General features: G+C 44.6%; 1 protein-coding gene and 1 long non-coding RNA gene across 3 annotated transcripts in view; one reads left to right on the top strand and one right to left on the bottom strand.

The window, feature by feature from the left end:
* Nucleotides 1-21,565, bottom strand: part of LOC142384501 (uncharacterized) — a 244,977-nt gene that overhangs the window by 42,557 nt on the left and 180,855 nt on the right. The gene's annotated exons all lie outside the window — the stretch shown is intronic.
* LOC142384549 (protein NLRC3-like) lies at nt 7,806-20,948 on the top strand. The gene is made up of 7 exons (XM_075470850.1): nt 7,806-7,855; nt 11,586-11,664; nt 11,827-12,034; nt 12,182-13,895; nt 18,512-18,673; nt 19,418-19,464; nt 19,591-20,948. The coding sequence occupies exons 1-7, from the start codon at nt 7,806-7,808 to the stop codon at nt 20,169-20,171; spliced, it is 2,841 nt and encodes a 946-aa protein (XP_075326965.1). The 3' UTR covers nt 20,172-20,948.

Below are 21,565 nucleotides of genomic sequence, written 5' to 3'. Positions count from 1 at the left end.
GAATGACAAGACAGGAAGGAGAACTAGAACAGAGGTTTTAATGGTTACATATACATTATCTCCTTCACAAAGGAGAGGATGGGGCAGAGAGAGGGGGGAGAGGATGGGGGGTGATAGGAAATAAGGGGCCGTCCAATGTGGGATCCAAAACTCAGGCCACTGCACTGCCGGAAGCCCCGCAAACACATTTTGGGCACATGTATTTTGTGCCACAGTGTTTCTTATAATTGGCACATTGAAAATGTGCCCACCGACTGCAGAGATCGCACTGCACCTACAAAAAAAATAAATAATAAATAATGTTCAGCTGAAATAACAGGAATTATTAAAAAAATTTAAAAAAAAAAAAAAAAAAACAGAAACAAACACAACCCCAAAAAGTTGCAAATAATTCAGGATTGTACAGGCACATACATCATTAACAAATTCCCTTCCCTGGTCTGACAGAATTCTTTTTGGGCAACCATGTCTATATACAATTGTGCAAATATGGCGTCCCACTTCTGCTGCAGTCTTCGTCTTCAACGGAAATGCCTCTACCCATTTAGAGAAGTAGTCTGTAGCTGTGAGGATGTATTTAAACCCGTCCCCAGTTATGGGTAAGGGCCCTGTTAAATCTATCCCCACCAGCTCCCAGACAGCAGACACCTATGAAGTAAAACAAAATTACTTTCAGTTCCAGATTGAGGAAATTTACAGCGTTGTACTAGCCTGGCTGACGCGTCCACAATCTCGATGAGATGGTGGTCTGGGAACTAGGTGTGCATTTTCTCGTATTTGAGGCGTGGTTTACGAATGCCTAGAGCCGTTTATTGGGCGCTACGAATGTCTATCAAATGACGTCAGGTATTTCCCATGCTGCTTTGCGCGCGATTCATAGCCAATTGTATCACTTATACCAGATGACGACAGAAATTCGACGAGGAAGAAGAAAAAAATGGAAAATAAAAGTAAACTTGCGCTCTAAGCTACTTAAATTGACAACAAAGTAGGCCTATATGCTATATTGTACATGAATTTTTATGTTGTAGAGTTGTGAATTTATTTTAATAATGGAGAAATTGAGCAGCCTTGCTTTGTTGTCTACAGTAGTAGCTCAACCCTCATCTTACTTTGAAGCTCCCAGCTCCCAAAAGTGACGTCGACGTAGCTTTAGCAGCAGAAAAGCTATCAGGCTTGTGTTGATGATAATAATAAACTCCTGGACTATGTACAAACTTCCAAATGCATCGTTTTGTGAGTACAGACCATATTTGTACTACTGTAGAAGTTTGGTTTCATGGCATGTGATTTTAGTGTGGTAATTTTGGAGATACTGCCAGGGTCCGTTAGCGCTTGTACTAAGCTATTCGGGATAACTCAGTAACTCAGCTGATGTTCAGACAATATCGGAAAAACTTCGGGTGGGCTACTTGGCTGGATATCACGGTTCAAATGACCCTAGGGTGAATCTACTCCGAAACACTTTCTAAGGCTGCATTGAACGGTAACGTTGTGTCCGCTGTCATGTTGAATTAACACTCTACAAGCTTCGGTGTAGCGCATAGACGTCGTCATCGTCTTGCTGCCGCCCCCCGTTCTGTGATTGGTTCCCAAACTCTGGCAAAAATAAGGGCGGTGGTTTCCAGGCTGACTTTGCAGTGAGAATGAAATCGAGCGCAAAGCAGCATGGGAATTCCCAGGCTAGCGTTGTACCACAATCAAACCGAATAATAAATACAAGCAAGCAATATAAACAAGAGGGGATACAAAACCTGGATAATTTTAAGAAGACAATGTATTCAAGAATAATATAAGCAGGAGATAATACCAAAAAAATGCATAGAAAGAGTAGTTAGAGAAATGTTGGTTTGGCACTTTAATGACAGTATACTAAATAAGAGTGTTACTACAGGTCTACCGAGTTACCTTAATGCATTGTAGTGGCTCTGAAGTTGCCAAGGGTTTTCCAACCCTCTGGCACTTGTCACATTCCAGCACCTTCAATAATTAACATTTATATAGCTTAATAAAAGTTGAAAGACATAAATAACAAAAATAGAAAAGAAACTTGAGAGAACATACCCAGGTATCAATGTCCAAGCTCATTCCTTTCCAGTAAAATCTGGAGCAAATGGCATTTCTGGTTTTGATTATTCCAGAATGCCCCCCCATTGGTGAACTGTGAAATTCATGGAAAATTTTTTGAGCATCTTCTTTGGTTCTGATGGCCCTCTTCTGTCCAAAAAAGAGCTCATCATCTGAAGTGAAAATTCATTAAAAAAAAAAAAATCATTACAGATGAATCCATGTACCGCAATAGCTACATTTGAATGCATTTCAGATACTCACCCTTGAGTGTGAATTTTCCGGTGTACCTTCTGAGGTTCTGTCTTTGGGACTTACTATACCCTTCTGGGTATAGTCCCTCAGAAAGGTGCTTGTAAATTTTTCTCCAGTTTTCTTCCATTTCTAAAAACAGCATCGCTGTTATTAATTAATCAAATCAAATAAACTCAAATCAAACTTTATTTATATAGCACCTTTCATAATAAAAAAAGCAGCACAAAGTGCTTTACATAATAAAATCAATAATCAAATCAATTCATGCATAAACTCACACAACATCACACCGACAACCACACTGCACACATACTACCCCCACAACATGAGCAACAATGCATTTTGTGCATGTTAAGCTAACTGCTTGTTAATACGATAAGTGTTTTATTACTTTGCATGTCTTCCAAAAGGAATCAGGATTTTGAGGATGTTACTCACCGTTAGGGTAGCAAATAATTATAAATAATTATGGGCGTGAAAACGAAAACGAATGAAAAATTTCTCCTCAATTTCTCCTACCTTAGTAGGGTGAAAGGGTAGCAAAAAATGATGGGCGGGACAACGAAAACTTAGAAAATTGTCTCTGCGCATGCGCGCGCATGCGCAAAATCACAAGGTAGCATTTCTCGACGAGTAGGAGAAATCGACAGAACACCTGCAGGAGTTCCAACGGAACATCGCTCATAACTTTCTCTCTCAGGGAGCATTTTCCATGGGAATGAAGCCGAATTAACCGCACAGACGTGCTCTTTAACTGACTTTGACGTTGATCTTATTGGACAACGTCGCTGCTGTAAAATCAGGATTTTATAGGCCGGTGCAGAGCTGAAGCCGGAAAATGACTTCCTGAAGATTTATTTAGTGTTAACGTGGACGTAACGGACCACATCTGTGTCAGTATGTCAGAGTTGGTCTGGATTCAAACAAGAAAAGCAGAAGAATATTTCAATAAGAGATTTATTGATAATTCGGTTATATTACAATCCAGTATATGTGAGCACAGAGAAGCAATCTGATGTAAAATGCTGACAAAAACATTCCGTGTTTTACTAAAGTGAAATGAAAGGATATAAAAACACAGCGGCTGCATGAAGGGGTTAGTCTGGATCCCTTTACGGCTAAACTTCCACTATTTTCACCCATATATTTGTTCATTCAGTGGTTGTGGCCGCGGTTAGCAGCCTGTAGAGGAAACCAGCTGTTTCACCTTCCAAAGTTCCGCTTTGGTCGGTGGTCTGCAGCTGCCTCAGTGGGTAGTTTTCCTGCTAATGTGGGACTCTGGAGTTTTACCCAACATGTGAAACACCAGAGCCACACAAACGGACCAACGGCTGCGGTGTCCGGGGAGCTAAAATGAGGGGTTTTCTCAATGGAGTCTGGTGGCTGAGAGCGAAGGCGCCGGTTGCTGCTTTAAACGGCTGCTCGACACCAACTACAGCAGAGGAAACTTCCCAAATGTAGCGGACACTTGAGTTTCTGTAGGTTGGGCTTTTAGGCGTGTTGAATCAGTTTTTTGGGGTTCACTCCTCAGCTGCTGGACTCCTGTCTGCTCCTCCAAACCGCTGAAACTTTCTGCTGTAGCTAACCCTTAAAAACATGGAGCCTCTTGTGTTGGTTCTTGGATTAAAACTTCTCAATGACTTTGTCTTCTTTCTGTAATAAAGATCCAGTTTCTCTAATTCAAGCTCTTAGAGTTTCCAGCCAACATTATTACAATTAGAAGAACTTTCCTGAAGTATTCAAATAATTTAAAAACACTCCCATGTTGTCTGTGTTCACCAAACTGACATCATGCAGTTCATCTTCTGACCACCAGAGGGAGACAGATCCCCACCAACGAAGAGTTCGTTTCCTTCATTAGAGACTGAACACAAATCAATAATGTTTATTAAAAGGTCATCATCAGTGTTGATCCAGTTATGATATCACAGACAAACTGGCCACATGTGCTGGCATTAAAGGTGATTGGAGCAGCTGCAGCCGCGTGTTCTGATTGGATGTAGAAGACCAGAAACAGACAAACTGATTCCTGAACCTCATTTAAATAAAAGGTACAGAGTCCACACAAAGAGACTTGCTTGTTTTCAGGTTCACTCAGAAGGTACTCGGGTGAATTATTGATGATGTTAAAGTCATAAAGCTGCAGCAGCTTTAACTCTTTTATGGTTTTATGCTTTCAGAGTGACGGCAGCCTGCAGACACAGAGGACTGATGTGGGAGAAGAAGCCGAGGATTTCCTCTTCTTCCACACAGACCTGGGGCCTCAAGGGCGTAATAATGGTGTTGACATTGGTGGGGACATAATTTGCCACTCCACCACCACCTAAGGTTGAGGGACACCTCATTTGTGTGGGGGGTCTGGGGGTCCTCCCCCAGAAAATTTTGTATTTCTTGGATGCAATTTCCTGCATTTTAACCAATTCTGGCAAATCCCATCTGATTCACAGCCCTCTGATTTTTTAAATGTAAACCATAATGGCAAGATTGAGAATTGATTTTTTTATGCAAGTCACTCAAGTTTCTGGTGACTTCAACATTATCACAGGCCCAGGCAGACATTGTCACAGTAAGATGTTTTATTATTACACGCGTTTCTGAAATTTCAGCATCTGTAAGTTGATGAGTTTGGTGCATTTTGTATAAAATATTAACTGATGAAGTTTTGAAAGTGCACACTGCAAAGATAAAGTGTGAAAAGTGTGAACAATAAAAGTGGAAATGTACAATTTTTGAAAAATGTAGGCGGATGACTACTTAGCATTACCAACAAGCATTTATTAGCTCTGCACAGTTCCCACAAAAATAAAACACCAGTAGTCAAAAGATTAAGGTCCAGCAAACATTTATAAAAAAACACTTTCACATTGTGACATGAAAAACACTTTTCCATGGCTCACTTTTTCCTGAAAAACTATTAAGTTTGTAGCTTTCAGCCTATTAACTAGCCAAATCTTGAATGAATGAGCCAAATGCATGGCGCCGCCGGTCATTGACGCAGACAAACTGCTGGCATATTTGTTTTATGTTAATGCTATCCAACCTGTCTTGGTGGATATGGCAGACAGCAGCATGTTGTCCTGAGCCATGTTTTCAACCTCCTCAGAGCACTGAAACTTCGCTCAGCCTCTGTTGACGAGATGTTTTCCCGCTATCACCGCTTAGCAACCAACCTAGCAACAACAAACCAGGCATAGCGCTACAGAAGGTGAGCCAATCACAGATAGCGAGGCTGTCCCCACCAATGACACGCCGTCTTTGAGAGAAGGAACTGCGGAAGGGGAAAATTAACCCTGTGTTTCCCGAACGGTGTGCAATTTCCCATTCAAAATTGGTATGGACATTTTAAACGTGTATGGACACGTCTATAGCGTCCATACGCAATTTTACGCCCGTGTGGGGCCTCGTGTACAGAGGGTGCGTACGCACAAAACAGTGGCGTACGCACCTTTTCACGTCAATGATCAGATGTATCAAGTGCAAAATGACCGTGGAAATATGCGGTGCCTCACGCCAACTTCAGGGCTGGCGTACGCACTTTTCTACAGCTGCTGATTCATTCCTGTTCTTTTCTTTTGAAGTTGAATCTGAAAGTTTTCTTCTTGTAGCCAAAGTATATGTGCCTCTACTTAAAAAGAGGTTCTGTGTACTTTAGCAGCCTCTGAAGGAGAGTCAGAAAGCATCAGTCATACCTGAACACACCTGTTCTAACGCACAGACAGCAGAGAAATGTTTTCAGATCAGTTTGTTGTTCATTAACATGGAGGTGTGTTCTAACATGAACTCCACCTTCCTGTCCCGCCTCCATCACAGCTGGACTCTGCTCTGACTGCTTCCAGGAAACAGCTCACCTGTGTCTCAGTCTGTGGAGCGGAGAGGCTTCTTCTTCTTCTTCTTCTTCTTCTTCTTCTTCAGCTCTGAACAAAGTGTAAGTTCAAACTTTCCTGTTTGTTTCTGCTCTGAAATGTTGGAGAACATGTTCACTTCTTATTTCAGAACAAACTTTGATCAGTTTGTGTTTGAAGACAAATCTACACGATGATCAGCTTATTGATTAACTGGTGTGGTGGAAATTTTAGTAAAGGCCGGCGCACACCTTTACGATGTCATCGTTGCATCGTTTGTCGGGTGATCGGCATAACCATTCGGACCGTATTTGACACGCTCGCACGTCCACCGCACACACTTGTGAACCTACGAGTTTTTTGAACGAATGTTATCACATGACCGAAAAAGGACGCCACAAATCACGTGACTTTCAAACCGGAGGCAGCCATGTTTGTGTCGTAGTCGTCCAACGTGACTAAGTGCGCTATTCCCATTGGCTGTTTAAATAATCCTGCGCGATGACATCGGAACAGAGACCGCACACACATACGATTGTATTCGGCACAAGGAAAATCCGTACGGAAATATCAAACATGTTTGATTTGATCCGATGAAACGACAAATGACAAAATCTACCTTTACGATTCCCATGCGAAGTCATCGGGCCGACAAAATCGTACACGAATCGTAAAGGTGTGCGCCGGCCTTAAGGCACAGAGTCAGTTATTCTCTACTGAGGAGATTAGCTTTTAATAATATCTTGAAAGACAGAACAGTACAAGGTACAGAGCTGCTCTGACCAATGAGACAAAAACTATTCGGTTATAATGCACATTGCTGCGTCATCGCTCCTCGGGTGTAGGTGAGCATTTTTATCTATTATCTTATCTTGCCAACCTTTCATCCCTAACTAGAGTTAAGGTTGCCCAGACACGGCTGTAAAACCAGCTTCACCCCCCCTAAAGTACAGTTTTATCATTTTAACGAGGGGCAGATAATCAGAGCCAATCAGAGGAGCCGCTGATCTTTTTACATAAATGATGGAGAGGAGGATGTGAGCTGCTGTGCAGATGAATGATGTGTGTTTCCTCTGCAGAAGAAGGTAGAAAGTGTGTGTGAGCTGCTGTGCAGATGAATGATGTGTGTTTCCTCTGCAGAAGAAGGTAGAAAGTGTGTGTGAGCTGCTGTGCAGATGAATGATGTGTGTTTCCTCTGCAGAAGAAGGTAGAAAGTGTGTGTGAGCTGCTGTGAGTCCAGCAGCATGGATCAGAGTGAGGACACTGAAACCTCTCTGTGTGGGGAACATGAGAGCCAGAGCAAAGCTCAGAGGTGAGGTGACCATCTCTAACTGTCCATGACTCTCCTCCATGTCCCAGCTCAGCGCTCACAGCACCAAACCACCTTTATTCACAGGAAGGGACAGAGACCTGGACCCAGGAGGGGGTCCTCACAGAGCCACTTGCTAAAGGATCACCCACTTTTCAGCTTACAGGCCTCGAAAGCAGAGTAAGTTAGCATCAGGTCATTGATTTATAGGTTATTAAGTATATCATGCATGCAGGCTGAAAAGTGTTTTTTTTCCCATCAGGATCCACCAGGAACCTGAACCTGAACCTGAACCAGAACCCAGCTGTGTGTCCTTTAAGAGCGACTGGTCAATGTATCGTCCTATTGACTTCAAATCAGCCCAACATCCGTCCCCTCAGAGGTGAGCTGAGTGTAAATGCTGTAACAGAGTAAAATGAGTCAGTTTGAACAGTTTTTACTCCAACATGTGTTTAATGTGAGCTCAGCTCTGCTTCACATCCATTTCTCTGTTCATATGTGAAGCGGTGTGTGTTGGATGTTTCCCACCAACACTGATGGAGGTGGGACAAATCTAAGGCCTGATATAGTCTTGTGGTCTAGGAGTAGAATGAGAGTCTATTTCATAGAGCTGACTGTTTCTTGGGAGGATTTAGTAGCAGAAGCATATTAAAGGAAAAAGCTTCGGTATGTAGAGTTGGGGGCAGAAGCAGAGCAGCGAGGATGGAAAGTTAGAATCTGTCCAGTCGAAGTAGGATGTAGAGGCTTTGTTGCAAAGTCTGTTGTCTCATTGTTGAGGGAGCTGGGTGTAAGTGGACAGAGTGTGAGGAAAATAGTGAAGGAAGTGTCAGATGAGGCAGTAAAGTCCAGTCAGTGGATTTGGATTAGAAGAAGCAATAGCAGCTGGGGGCCCAGCAGGGGCAGCACTTAGGGTAAACAGACTTTTGGAAGAAGCAAAGAAGAAGTTCCAGATATTTAAGTGGAGGGTGTGGCCCATGTAAGCCTTTTGAAACCAGGCGGCCATTTTAGGTGAGTTGGCCTTTATGGCTTTGTTTTTGCTGGCATTTTTAGTGACTGTAGGACTGTTTAGGTGAGTTTGTCTGCTGAATCTGCTGGTGTGTCTTGTCCTGCCTCCACCTCTGGCAGCCTCTATACTTTCATTACCCCCTACCCGAACCAGGGTTTGAATCCCGTTACTTGAGACTTGGATCAGTTGTTGATGTTTCTGATGAGACTAATTAGCTGCATCATGTGTGTGATGTGATGTTTTAGTTCAGTCCTGCAGCTCTTTGTGAAAACAAAGGGAGAATATTGCTGAATATCTGTCCACTGATGTGGCTTCTTCACAGGATGCTGATTATGCAGTGAACAGGGCGGCTGATGCAGAAATATTATGTTTGTACTGATCTGATGAAAAACACTTAGAGCCAGTTAACATTTGGCATCAATGGAGTGTGAAGAATCTCAGTTTTCCAACAGGACGTCACATGTGCAGCCACTTCTATACAGCAGGAAGCTGTGCAGGAAGCAGCTGAGGGTCGCTGGTGATTGGTCTGAATCTGAGGGTTAAAAGCCTCAGAGTGTGTGTGTTTATCAGCATTGAGCTCTGTAAGATCACAGAGCTGCCACCAGGGGGAGCTGTAACATTGTTCCACAGCAGCCACACTGACTCTCTGACAGGCCGTCTCACTGCAGACTCAAACACTATCACTGATACTTTAGTTTGAAGAAAACAAGTGTTTTTCTGTCAGGATCCATCAGAGACTCAGACCTGGACCTGGACCTGGACCTGGACCTGGACCTGGAACCAGCTGTGTGTCCTTAAAGAGCGACCGGTCGATGGGTCATCGTAATGACTTCAAATCAGCCCAACATCCTTCCCCTCAGAGGTGAGCTGAGTGTAAATTAGAGTTCTCAACGGGCCTGAAAATTACAACCCGACCCGGCCCGTGGATTTCAAAGCCCGAGCCCGATGTAACCCGACACATCAATATGAATTATCGACCCAAACCCGGCCCGCGGCCCGACGCAGGGGGTCGAGTTTTCCCATGTTATCCTATGGAGACTGACGGGCTGTGGGTCGTTACAGCACTTGTGTGCAGTGGCCTAACCCACGTAAAAACCTAGTGAAACGATATTTTTTCCACAATAGAAACATGATATGAATGGGAAAACTTACTGTTCCTGCTATAAAAAAAAAAGAAGCAGAATCATCCGCACATCCGCAGCTGCTGCGTCGTGGTGGCCGAATGCCCACAGCTTACTGTATGGCGGCTCAGGCTGGACGTCCCTGTTTTTTTGCTGTCATATTTTAACAGCACCTTGCATTTTGAGCATTGCAAATAACCTGTGGAATTTCCATCAGAATCCAGCACCACTCCAAACACTTTCCAGACCTCTGATTTTCCCACTCCTGTAGCGACGGTGAATTCATCTGTCATGTCTGTCCCCGCTCCATGCAGACTTTCGTTACGATAGATAGATAGATAGATAGATAGATAGATAGATAGATAGATAGATAGATAGATAGATAGATGGATAGATAGATACTTTATTGATCCCCAAGGGGAAATTCACCATGATTCACGGTAAACAGCAGCGATGATTAATACTTTTTTTTTTTTTCACTGGGCGGAAAAGATTAAGCCCGAGGACCGACCCGACCCGAGTCATCTGCTTATATTTTCGACCCGACCCCGGCCCGAACCCGCGGGTCCCGTCGGGTTTTTCGGGCCGACCCGTTGAGAACTCTAGTGTAAATGCTGTAACAGAGTAAAATGAGTCAGTTTGAACAGTTTTTACTCCAACATGTGTTTAATGTGAGCTCAGCTCTGCTTCACATCCGTTTCTCTGTTCATATGTGAAGCGGTGTGTGTTGGATGTTTCCCACCAACACTGATGGAGGTGGTACAAATTTAAGGCCTGATATAGTCTTGTGGTCTAGGAGTAGAATGAGAGTATTTCATAGAGCTGACTGTTCCTTGGGAGGAATTAGTAGCAGAAGCATATGAAAGGAAAAAGCTTAGATATGTGGAGTTGGGGGCAGAAGCAGAGCAGCGAGGATGGAAGGTTAGAATCTGTCCAGTGGAAGTAGGATGTAGAGGATTTGTTGCAAAGTCTGTTGTCTCATTGTTGAGGGAGCTGGGTGTAAGTGGACAGAGTGTGAGGAAAATAGTGAAGGAAGTGTCAGATGAGGCAGTAAAGTCCAGTCAGTGGATTTGGATTAGAAGAAGCAATAGCAGCTGGGGGCCCAGCAGGGGGAGCACTTAGGGTAAACAGACTTTTGGAAGAAGCAAAGAAGAAGTTCCAGATATTTAAGTGGAGGGTGTGGCCCATGTGAGCCTTTTGAAACCCGACGGCCACTTTAGGTGAGTTGGCCTGTATGGCCTTGTTTTTGCTGGCATTTTTAGTGATTTTAGGACTGTTTAGGTGAGTTTGTCTGCTGAATCTGCTAGTGGGTTTTGTCCACCTCTGGCAGCCTCTATACTTTCATTACCCCCTACCCGAACCAGGGTTTGAATCCCATTCCTACTTATCTTTACCTCTTCTATTTCTACCCCCTACCCGAACACGGGTTTGAATCCCACTCCTACTTATCTTTACCTCTTCTATTTCTACCCCCTATCCCCGGACCAGGGTTTGCATCCCCACCCCGCTGTGACTGGTGTGCAGTTGGTGAGAGGCTGGCGTAGCTTGTGACTGTGGGGAAGAAGAAAAAAGATGGTTGTTGTGGTGTGAGGATCAGTGATGGCTGGCATTAGGGGGGTGACTCTGGGACGTGATCAATCTCTAGCCTCCTGGAGGTGTCGTGGGCCCAACTAGACGAAACACTGATGAAAGGAGGTTCCCACCTGATGACCCCAATGACATGTTGGTCAGCACTGCTCACTGATCTATATTATAGGGATTATAGGGAATTATTCACTGAGTCTGGTCCATTTTTTTTCTTTAGCACAAGTTTCTTGTGTTTACCTTAAATGGATGTCTCTGGGATTTCCAGTGAAAACCAGGTTGTCCAGGGAGTCCTCTGACCCACTGCTCACATCCACACATCCCTTCATGGAGCTTCAGCTTGTGTTGCTCTCTGTGTGGACAGACACAATGTGAGCTCATTCTTCATGATTCCTCCACAGAGTGGACCAGCAGAGCTCAGAGGGTCCCAGTGGTCCGTCTGCCCAGCAGCACCAAACACAGCTGGACTCCATATTTATGGTCTGTACATGTACAACAACTACTTTCCCATCTGTTCTGCTCACAGCCATCTCCATGCTGCACTCTGTAGACCAGCGGGTTGTCAGTGTGTCCAACATGGATCTGATGTTTGGCTCCATGGTTTCAGTCTGATGGGCTCATTCATATAGTTTTCTGTTCCAGCTGCTGGAGGACAACATGCTCACTTTTGTGAAGGAGGAGCTGAAGAAGATGCAGAAGGCTCTGAGTCCAGATTACCCAGAATGCTTAGAGAGTCAGAGGGAGGGTGAGGATGAAGAGCAGAGGAGCAGCAGAGAGGCATTAGTGAAGATCACAGCTCACTTCCTGAGGAGAATGAAGCAGGAGGAGCTGGCTGACCGTCTGCAGAGCAGTAAGAGGATTTCTCTAAAGGTTTAACCTGCTGGATAAATGACACATTTACTGATGTCTCAGCACACAGAACAGCAGATGTTCAGATACTCATTCTGTACAGGGTTGAAATGTCTGTTTACTGATGTTATTTCTTGTCTTCATTCAGAACTCGTTGCTGCAGTTTGTGGACGTAAAGTTAAATCTGCCCTGAAGAAGAAGTTCCAGTGTGTGTTTGAGGGGATTCCTAAAGCAGGAAAGCCAACCCTTCTGAATCAGATCTACACAGAGCTCTACATCACAGAGGGAGGGAGCGGAGAGGTCAATGATGAACATGAGGTCAGACAGATTGAAGCAGCATCCAGGAAAGCAGGCAGAGCAGAAACATCCATCAGACAGGAAGACATCTTTAAAGGCCCACCTGGAAGAGATGAACCAATCAGAACAGTGCTGACAAAGGGAGTGGCTGGCATTGGGAAAACAGTCTTAACTCAGAAGTTCACTCTGGACTGGGCTGAAGGCAAAGCCAACCAGGACATCCACTTCATGTTTCCATTCACTTTCAGAGAGCTGAATGTGCTGAGAGAGAGAAAGTTCAGCTTGGTGGAGCTTGTTCATCACTTCTTTACTGAGACCAAAGCAGCAGGAATCTGCAGCTTTGAACAGTTCCAGGTCGTGTTCATCTTTGACGGTCTGGATGAGTGTCGACTTCCTCTGGACTTCCACAGCAAGGAGCCCCTGGCTGATGCTACAGAGCCCACCTCAGTGGATGTGCTGCTGACAAACCTCATCAGGGGGGAGCTGCTTCCCTCTGCTCGCCTCTGGATAACCACACGACCCGCAGCAGCCAATCAGATCCCTGCTGGCTGTGTTGGCATGGTGACAGAGGTCAGAGGGTTCACTGACCCACAGAAGGAGGAGTACTTCAGGAAGAGATTCAGAGATTCAGAGCAGGCCAGCAGGATCATCTCCCACATCCAGACATCCCGAAGCCTCCACATCATGTGCCACATCCCGGTCTTCTGCTGGATCACTGCTACAGTTCTGGAGGATGTGTTGGACACCAGAGAGGGAGCAGAGCTGCCCAGCACCCTGACTGAGATGTACATCCACTTCCTGGTGGTTCAGGCCAAAGTGAAGAAGCTCAAGTATGATGGAGGAGCTGCGACAGATCCACACTGGAGTCCAGAGAGCAGGAAGATGATTGAGTCTCTGGGAAAACTGGCTTTTGAGCAGCTGCAGAAAGGAAACCTGATCTTCTATGAATCAGACCTGACAGAGTGTGGCATCGATATCTCAGCAGCCTCAGTGTACTCAGGAGTGTTCACACAGATCTTTAGAGAGGAGAGAGGGCTGTACCAGGAGAAGGTGTTCTGCTTCATCCATCTGAGTGTTCAGGAGTTTCTGGCTGCTCTTCATGTGCATCTGACCTTCATCAGCTCTGGAATCAACCTGATGGAGGAACAACCAAAGAGGTTTAAATCATTCAAAGACAAAAAAAAAATAAAACATCTCCACCAGAGTGCTGTGAACAAGGCCTTAGAGAGTCCAAACGGACACCTGGACCTGTTCCTCCGCTTCCTCCTGGGTCTTTCCCTGCAGACCAATCAGAGGCTCCTACGAGGCCTGCTAACACAGACAGGAAGTAGCTCACAGACCAATCAGGAAACAGTCCGTTACATCAAGGAGAAGATCAGTGAGAATCTGTCTGCAGAGAGAAGCATCAATCTGTTCCACTGTCTGAATGAACTGAAGGATCGTTCTCTGGTGGAGCAGATCCAACAGGCCCTGAGTTCAGGAAGTCTCTCCACAGATAAACTGTCTCCTGCTCAGTGGTCAGCTCTGGTCTTCATCTTACTGTCATCAGGAAAACATCTGGATGAGTTTGAGCTGAAGAAATACTCTGCTTCAGAGGAGGCTCTTCTGAGGCTGCTGCCAGTGGTCAAAGCCTCCAACAAAGCTGTGTGAGTACAGATATAGAGGGATGTGTATGAATATCCTGCTGCTGTTTCTATAGGAGAGAAAGTCCCAGATTTATCTCATTATTCCCTCCTCAGGCTGAGCGGCTGTAAGCTCTCAGAGAGAAGCTGTGCAGCTCTGTCCTCAGCTCTCAGCTCCCAGTCCTCCAGCCTGACACAACTGGACCTGAGTAACAACAACCTGCAGGATTCAGGAGTGAAGCACTATTTTCAGGTTAAATCAGTCGCTGCAGCTGTGAAGATGCCGTCTACAGATGCTGGCCTGATGCCCAGATGTTTGATAATCATGAGGGGAAATAATTTCCTGTTATCCTTTGAAAACAAGCTCAGTTAAGCCAGTTTAGGACATAAACTAACATGTTATGATGAAAAACCAGCTTTGATTTGTGAACAATATGAGATAATCATTCATTTTCAGACAGCAGCATTCAAGAATCACTTCAAGCACGACTGTTTTCAGCCTCTGTGCCTCAACACCTCTGACAGGAAGCTGTAATACAGCAACAGTCAAAGGTTTGGACACACCCACTGATTCAAAATGAATGAGGAGGTCAGTCCAAACTCTGAAGTGGTCCCTACGATAAACAGAAATAAAGTTCAGTCCTTTGTTCAACTGACGAGAAGAAGACGAGTGTTGGGTGAAATAAAGATGTTCCACCTTGTGTTTCTTCTCCTGGTTGTTGTTTGGATCCAGGTGCTGCAGAGACTCTTGTTCCTTCTCTCAGTTCAGACTGCAGTTCTGTCAGCTCATGTGGGGAATGCTGCCACCTGCTGCTGTAGTTAGGAACTGCACCTCACATCGGTGCATCTTCTCTACAGATCAGCTGCACTAAAATGACACAAAACAGTCGCAGCAAAGTAACAGATTACATGTCACACACTGACAGGAAGAGATTCACAGATGTGCAAAACACATTTCACATGTAAAAATGGATCCACAACCTTTTACATGCCACTCTGCATGTGTTTTTGTTTCATGTTAAAGCATCAATCTGCACATATTAATCTGTAGTTTTACACAAGCCTTTATGAATCACAAATAAAATGTTCTTGAGCATCGTGAGATATTTGTGACTGATGGGAGACATTTACAGAATCTCTCCTGTGGATTACTAATTAAAATGCTTAAAAAACTGCCATTTAAAATCAAATAATTAAACTATACTGTATATCAACAAATTCAGCAGCTCTTAAGTGGAAGCTAGAAAGATACTCTGCCCGTCCATAAAAAGTCTCTCTAATATGCTGTTTATCATCAAATGCAGCAAATTGGAGCTTAAAGTGAGGAAGATATCTTGGTTTCTCAGAGCAACTTAATGTGATGTTTCCAAGGATTGGGCCTCATGCAAGAAGCGTTCGTACGCACAGATTTGTTCTTAAATCGTCCGTACGAGTGATTTAAGAGAATTTGCGCATTCACCAATATTTTCGTATTTTACCTTTTCTTTCAGGTACGAACAGAATTCACGAGTGATCCAGACCTGTCGTAGGAGTTTCGTAAAATAGTCCGCTGTTATTCCAATCAAGTTTGCTTGACTAATGGATTGTATATTTAATTACTTTGAAGAAAACATAAATAGATATATACATTATACCCAACAATGATGATGACATTATTCTGTTTGACTTAAAATATGCACTAATCGAAGGTTAGTTTGAATCTGTATATAACGGGAAGTTTAACCAGCGGCTGTCTTGCTACTTTTTGATGTCTTTAGCGCGTCAGGCTCTTGGAAGAGAGCGTGTGGAGACAGGCGGCTGAGATCGCGATTTAGATTGCTACAAATATGCAGCTTGCTAGAGCCACAACTCCAGAGAGAAACACCCAACCCAATTCCCCCACACACCCAGGTCCTCAGCACCCTTGGATTTTTGGCCACTGGAACCTTTCAGAGGGAGACTGGAGACAGATCGGGGGTGTCCCAGTCCTCTGTGAGCCGTGCGCTCCCCTTGGTCATCAAAGCTCTCATCAGTTTATCACCCATGGTACATCAGATTCCCACACACCGCTGTCCAACAAGTACAAATTAAGAGGGAGTTTCATACCGTGGCTGGACTGCCAAACATAATCGGAGCACGAGACACACATACGCATCAAAGCACCTGTGCTGTCGTGGAGCGCTCTGAGCTGAAGGCCAGGTGGGTGCGTCTCGATACCTCATTCATGGCGCAATATTGCCATGAACGAGGGTCTCCACCTGAACCAGCCCAGGCAGACCAGAAGGCATGATGCCAGAGGACCCCCCTCATGGACCACCCCATCAAAGAGCCATCATGATGAGGCAACCACTGATTGCACGGCTTTAGTTGCAGTCATCGATCGCCTGCCCATGGCGAGACGTTTTTTTTAAGCCATTTTCATATGAAACCGTTTTTTTTTTTTATTTCGCTGACATGGTATTAACAGCACTCGTAATTGCTTCCCATTTCTTGGCTTTAGCAGTTCCCGTCCACTGCTTCCACTGCTAAAATGACAGATTTTCCTTTCTGGATATCTGAAAGCAGAACTTCAATCTCAGAGCCCGTAAAGTTGTTCTTTTTGCGCCTTGTGCTTGATGTCATTCTCATGACTCAACACTCAACACTTCCTGGCACAGGAGAGAGGAAGCGCAGCCTTATATGGTATCATTTAGGGCGTGGAGTATGCAAATCTACTATCCTCGTGCACGTGAACTTAAGATACGCACGGGTGGCATTCATCATTTACGCAGGTCGTTTACACACTTTTTCCGAAGTTAAGAGCGCTTGTTGAATCTGACGTGGCGTGTTCGTACGAAAAAAGTGAGATCAATTTAGAATAAAAATACGAAAATGTTCTTGCATGAGGCCCATTGTCTCCAAGATGACATTAAATGTGACTAAGTTTTAACACGAATGTTATTTAATATCTTCTCCTCAGGCTGAGCGGCTGTAACCTCTCAGAGAGAAGCTGTGCAGCTCTGTCCTCAGCTCTCAGCTCCCAGTCCTCCAGCCTGACACAACTGGACCTGAGTAACAACAACCTGCAGGATTCAGGAGTGAAGCAGCTGTCTGATGGACTGAAGAGTCCAAACTGTGAGCTGAAAGCTCTCAGGTCAGGATTCTCTGCTGTTTCAGCTTCATACAGTCTCTGTGATGCAGTAACATCTGTTATTAATCAATCAATCAATCAATCAATCAATCAAATTTAATTTATATAGCCCTTTACAATCACCAACTGGTACTCAAAGTGCTTTACAACAGGATAAAAAACAACAATACGTAAAACAAAACATAAAACACGATGCAAAAAATGGTAGAAGTGCTAAAAGTGCTAAAAGTGATGCAGGGCATTAAAAGCCTTCCACAAGTGCAATAAAAATTAATTGAATAAAATTTGTATAAAATTAAGATAATTAGAGCGGAAAGAATGAGCATAGTGGCCCTAATCAGAGTTGGAACGCCAGACTAAAAAGGTGGGTCTTAAGCTTCGATTTAAAAAGGCTGAGATCAGTGATGGTGCGGATATCAGGGGGCAGTTTGTTCCACAGTCTAGGAGCAGCAATGGCAAAGGAACGATCACCCCACTGCTTAGATCTCGACCTTGGGACCTCTAAAAGAAGCTGACCTGAAGAGCGCAGGGTTCTACCGTAGTTGCGAAAAGTTAAAATGTCTGACAGATAAGAAGGTGCCAAGCCATTAGTGGCGTAAAAATGAAGAGACGATAGCACAGGAGTAATGTGTTCGCGCCTAGAAGTGTCCGTTAAAAATCGGGCAGCAGCGTTCTGCACAAGTTGAAGACGTGAGAGAGAGGTCTGACTGAGGCCAACATAGAGAGCATTACAGTAATCCAGTCTGGAGCTGATAAAAGCATGGATTGCCTTTTCAAGGTCCTGCCGACTGAGGAAGGGCTTCACTTTGGCCAACAGGCGGAGCTGGAAGAAGCTTGTGCTGACGACTGAGCTGATCTGTTTGTTAAACTTCAGCCCACTATCAAATGTAACACCAAGATTTTTCACATGAGATTTAAAATGCGGGGCCAGAGAACCAGAATTTAAAGTAAAAGCATTTAACATCACTGAAGTCCCAAATAAAATACATTCAGTCTTGTCATCATTCAGGAGTAAAAAGTTCTGTGCAAGCCACTGCTTTATGTCCGAGATGCAGTCCAGAAGCTTGGAGAAAGCAGTGTCATCATTTGTTCGCACTGGCAAGTATAACTGAAGGTCGTCGGCATAAAAGTGGAAGGACAGGTCGTGTTTTTCGATTATTGATCCCAGGGGTAGCAAATATAAAGAAAATAGAATAGGGCCGAGAATAGAACCCTGTGGTACCCCACAGGACAAGGGTGAGTCTGAGGAACAGAGGTCACCAATCATAACAGCAAAACTCCTGCCTGCCAGATATGACCTAAACCATTGGAGAGCGGTGCCACGGATGCCTACATACTGGTCAAGGCGGGATACAAGGACTGCATGGTCTACTGTATCAAAGGCAGCTGTGAGTGTTATTATGTTATTATTATCTGTAATAACAGCAGTTGTGTTGCTCTGTGTCTGCAGCCTGTCAGGCTGTCTGATCACAGAGGAAGGCTGTGCTTCTCTGGCTGAAGCTGTGACCTCCAACCCCTCCCATCTGAGAGAGCTGGACCTGAGCTACAACCATCCAGGAGCCTCAGGAGGGAAGCTGCTGAGGGCTGCACTGAAGGATCCACACAAACTCAGGTATGGAGAGGCCTGCTGCAGCCTCACAGTGTCTGACAGAGGAGGAAGAGCAGGGAACATGTTCTCTGTGCTGCACTCAGCCCTGTGCTTCTGCTTCCTGCTGAGTGTTACATGAACAATCACACATGTAGGAGCCTGTTTCCTTTGCTCAGCAGAAACACTGGTTGGACAGAAACAGCAGGTGTTTGAGCTCTCCAAGGAGAACATCTGCAGGAACAACAGTGAGAAGTGTCTGTTGGTCAGAGTTGATTCAGTTTGGTCTGAGGGGTATTACTAGATGTTTGTTACCTGGATTTAAATGGGATGATTTGGTGAAGGATAGAAAGGAAATGTTCATTATACAACTGCAATAGTGCCTGTGGTTCAAAGTGGGCTGAGGACGCAGAATTAAAGGCGTTGCAAAATGTAAATGCAGAGTCAGCATTGGAAATGTGAGAGTCTCAGGTGTGACCTTTGGAGTGTGTAGCCTCTTTCACTGACTGAGGTTAAAAGAGTGGATCAGATGTAAAAGCTTTAGGGCCGACAGAAGGTTGCAGCTCTGGCTCAGATCAGGAGCAGATGGCTGAAAGAAGCAGTTTGTTGGTGTCAGTGCTGATCAGACAGCTTTCATTCTAGTTTCCAGATGCTCCATTCCAGTGGATGTGTCCAGATGTTGGACTGTTCCTTTCTCAGTGTAGAACAGTGTGTGTGAGAGCCATGTAATGTCCATGTTTGATGCTGCTCTGACCCCCCTCCTCCTTTCAGGGTGGAGCCTGCTGGAGAACGATGGCTGACACCAGGGCTGAGGAAGTGTGAGTGTGTTCTTCATCTGATTCATGACATCCAGCCATCTTCACACTGTCACATCACTCATTGATCAAAGTCAACAGATGATGGATCAATAACTGCAGCTGGACTGTGTTTGTTCTCTCCATCAGATTCCTGCCAACTCACAATCGACACAAACACAGTGAACAGAAACCTGAAACTGTCTGACAACAACAGGAAGGTGACATGTGTGGAGGAGGTTCAGTCATATCCTGATCATCCAGACAGGTTTGATGGCTGGTGTCATCAGCTGCTGTGTAGAAATGTTCTGACTGGACGCTGTTACTGGGAGGTCGAGTGGAGAGGACGAGTTTCTATATCAGTGAGTTACAGAGGAATCAGGAGGAGAGGAGGAGGCAGTGAGTGTGTGTTTGGAAGGAATGATCAGTCCTGGAGGCTGTTGTGCTCTGATGGAGGTAAATACTCTGTCAGGCACAATTACAGTAAAACAGACATCTCCTCCTCCTCCTCCTCCTCCTCCTCCTCCTCCTCCTCCTCCTCCTCCTCCTCCTCCTCTGTCTCTAACAGAGCAGCAGTGTATGTGGACCGTCCTGCTGGCACTCTGTCCTTCTACAGAGTCTCCTCTGACACACTGATCCACCTCCACACCTTCAGCACCACATTCACTGAAGAACCTCTGCATCCTGGATTTGGAGTCTGGTTTCCTGGTTCCTGGTTGTCTCTGTGCTGAGTACACAGAGTGTCCTCCTGTCAGAGAATCCCTGCTGAACAGATAGTTCAGTCTGTTCATGTCTGTCTCTTTCACTCAGAAACACCTTTTCAGATTCATGGACTCAGTCAGTTTCTGTTTGAAACTCTTCTGAATGATTCCTTGGAAACTTCTTCCTCTTCCGGTCCTTTAAAGATGGAAGCTGCCATTCTTCCAGGATGTTGTTTTTCTGTGTGTTTCCAGTCAGAGCTTCACACTGAGTATCAGCAGGTTGTGTTTCTCTGCAGCTCACTTCAGCTGAGCCCATTCAGCTGATGTCAGCTGCAGTTAGTTTGCTGCACATGTGACAAACTGTGACATCAGAGAGGAATCACTGAGCTGCATCAGCCCAGATGGATTCCAACCTGCTGACAGATCTTCACTGATTCTGCTGCAATGAGCAGAAGTCTGGTGAGCAGCCGGGGTTCATCCTGATGTTTCTTCACTTTCACTTCCTGTTAGATGATGGAAGGACACCTGGACTGGAGCTGCTTTCTGATGCAGAATGTTGCTGAATGTTGCTGTTGAACGCTCACACAGAGGACTGAAATGATCCTTTACAAACAACATTTGCATGAGCATGAGGGCCTGCCCACAGAGTTTAAAGGAGGCGCTGCCACACTCCTCACTTTGGATCACCTCTTCCTCCCGGCTGGAGAGGGAGAGGAGAAGAGCCCAGCAGCATCCTTTCTTTAACTCAGAGCAGCTTTTTGTCCCCCAGCAGCCACCGTCCTGTTTCTACAGACTTTAACAGTCCACAACATCTTCATTATTCATCACAGTGTTAATTTTTCATGTTTTTATCTGATTATTGTATTCATTAAAGTTCAAAGTTGGTGAAATTTTGTCTCTGATCTTTTCTCTCATTTTTACTCTTTATATCAGTCGTATTTTTTTTACTTTTTATTGGAAAATATAGAGTTTTCATCTGAATATATTTAGGTATTAGATTTCTATTTTAGAATATTTGACATTTTTTACATTTATTATAAAAATCTAAGTTTTAAGGCAACAGTAAGAATGAATATTTAATGTTGGACAAACAGGACATCAGCAGGTCGACTGATGTTTCTGTAAAATCACTGATACGTTCACTAACTCAACTATATCATCATTCACACATGAATTCAGGACGCTGCTTTTACACAATGTATTTTTCCCAGAAAACATCCTGGTGGAACCTGGACTGCTTGTGGAGTCCCGTCAGGTCAGTAGGTCCTTCAATGTGGCCCAGGATGGATTTGTGTTCACACTGTTCTGAGAATGTGGACACAAGTGTCACAGAGCACCTCTGAATGTGGTCTGAGCCATCGGATCTGAATGCGTTCACACCTGTATTTAGTATCTTTAGAAATGTGAAGGCAGAAGAAGGAAGA

Source organism: Odontesthes bonariensis, chromosome 7 (assembly GCF_027942865.1).
Source record: "Odontesthes bonariensis isolate fOdoBon6 chromosome 7, fOdoBon6.hap1, whole genome shotgun sequence".
Lineage (NCBI taxonomy): Eukaryota > Metazoa > Chordata > Actinopteri > Atheriniformes > Atherinopsidae > Odontesthes > Odontesthes bonariensis.
The sequence above is the reverse complement of the archived record's forward strand: the minus strand, read 5'-3'. Positions and strand labels throughout refer to the sequence as shown.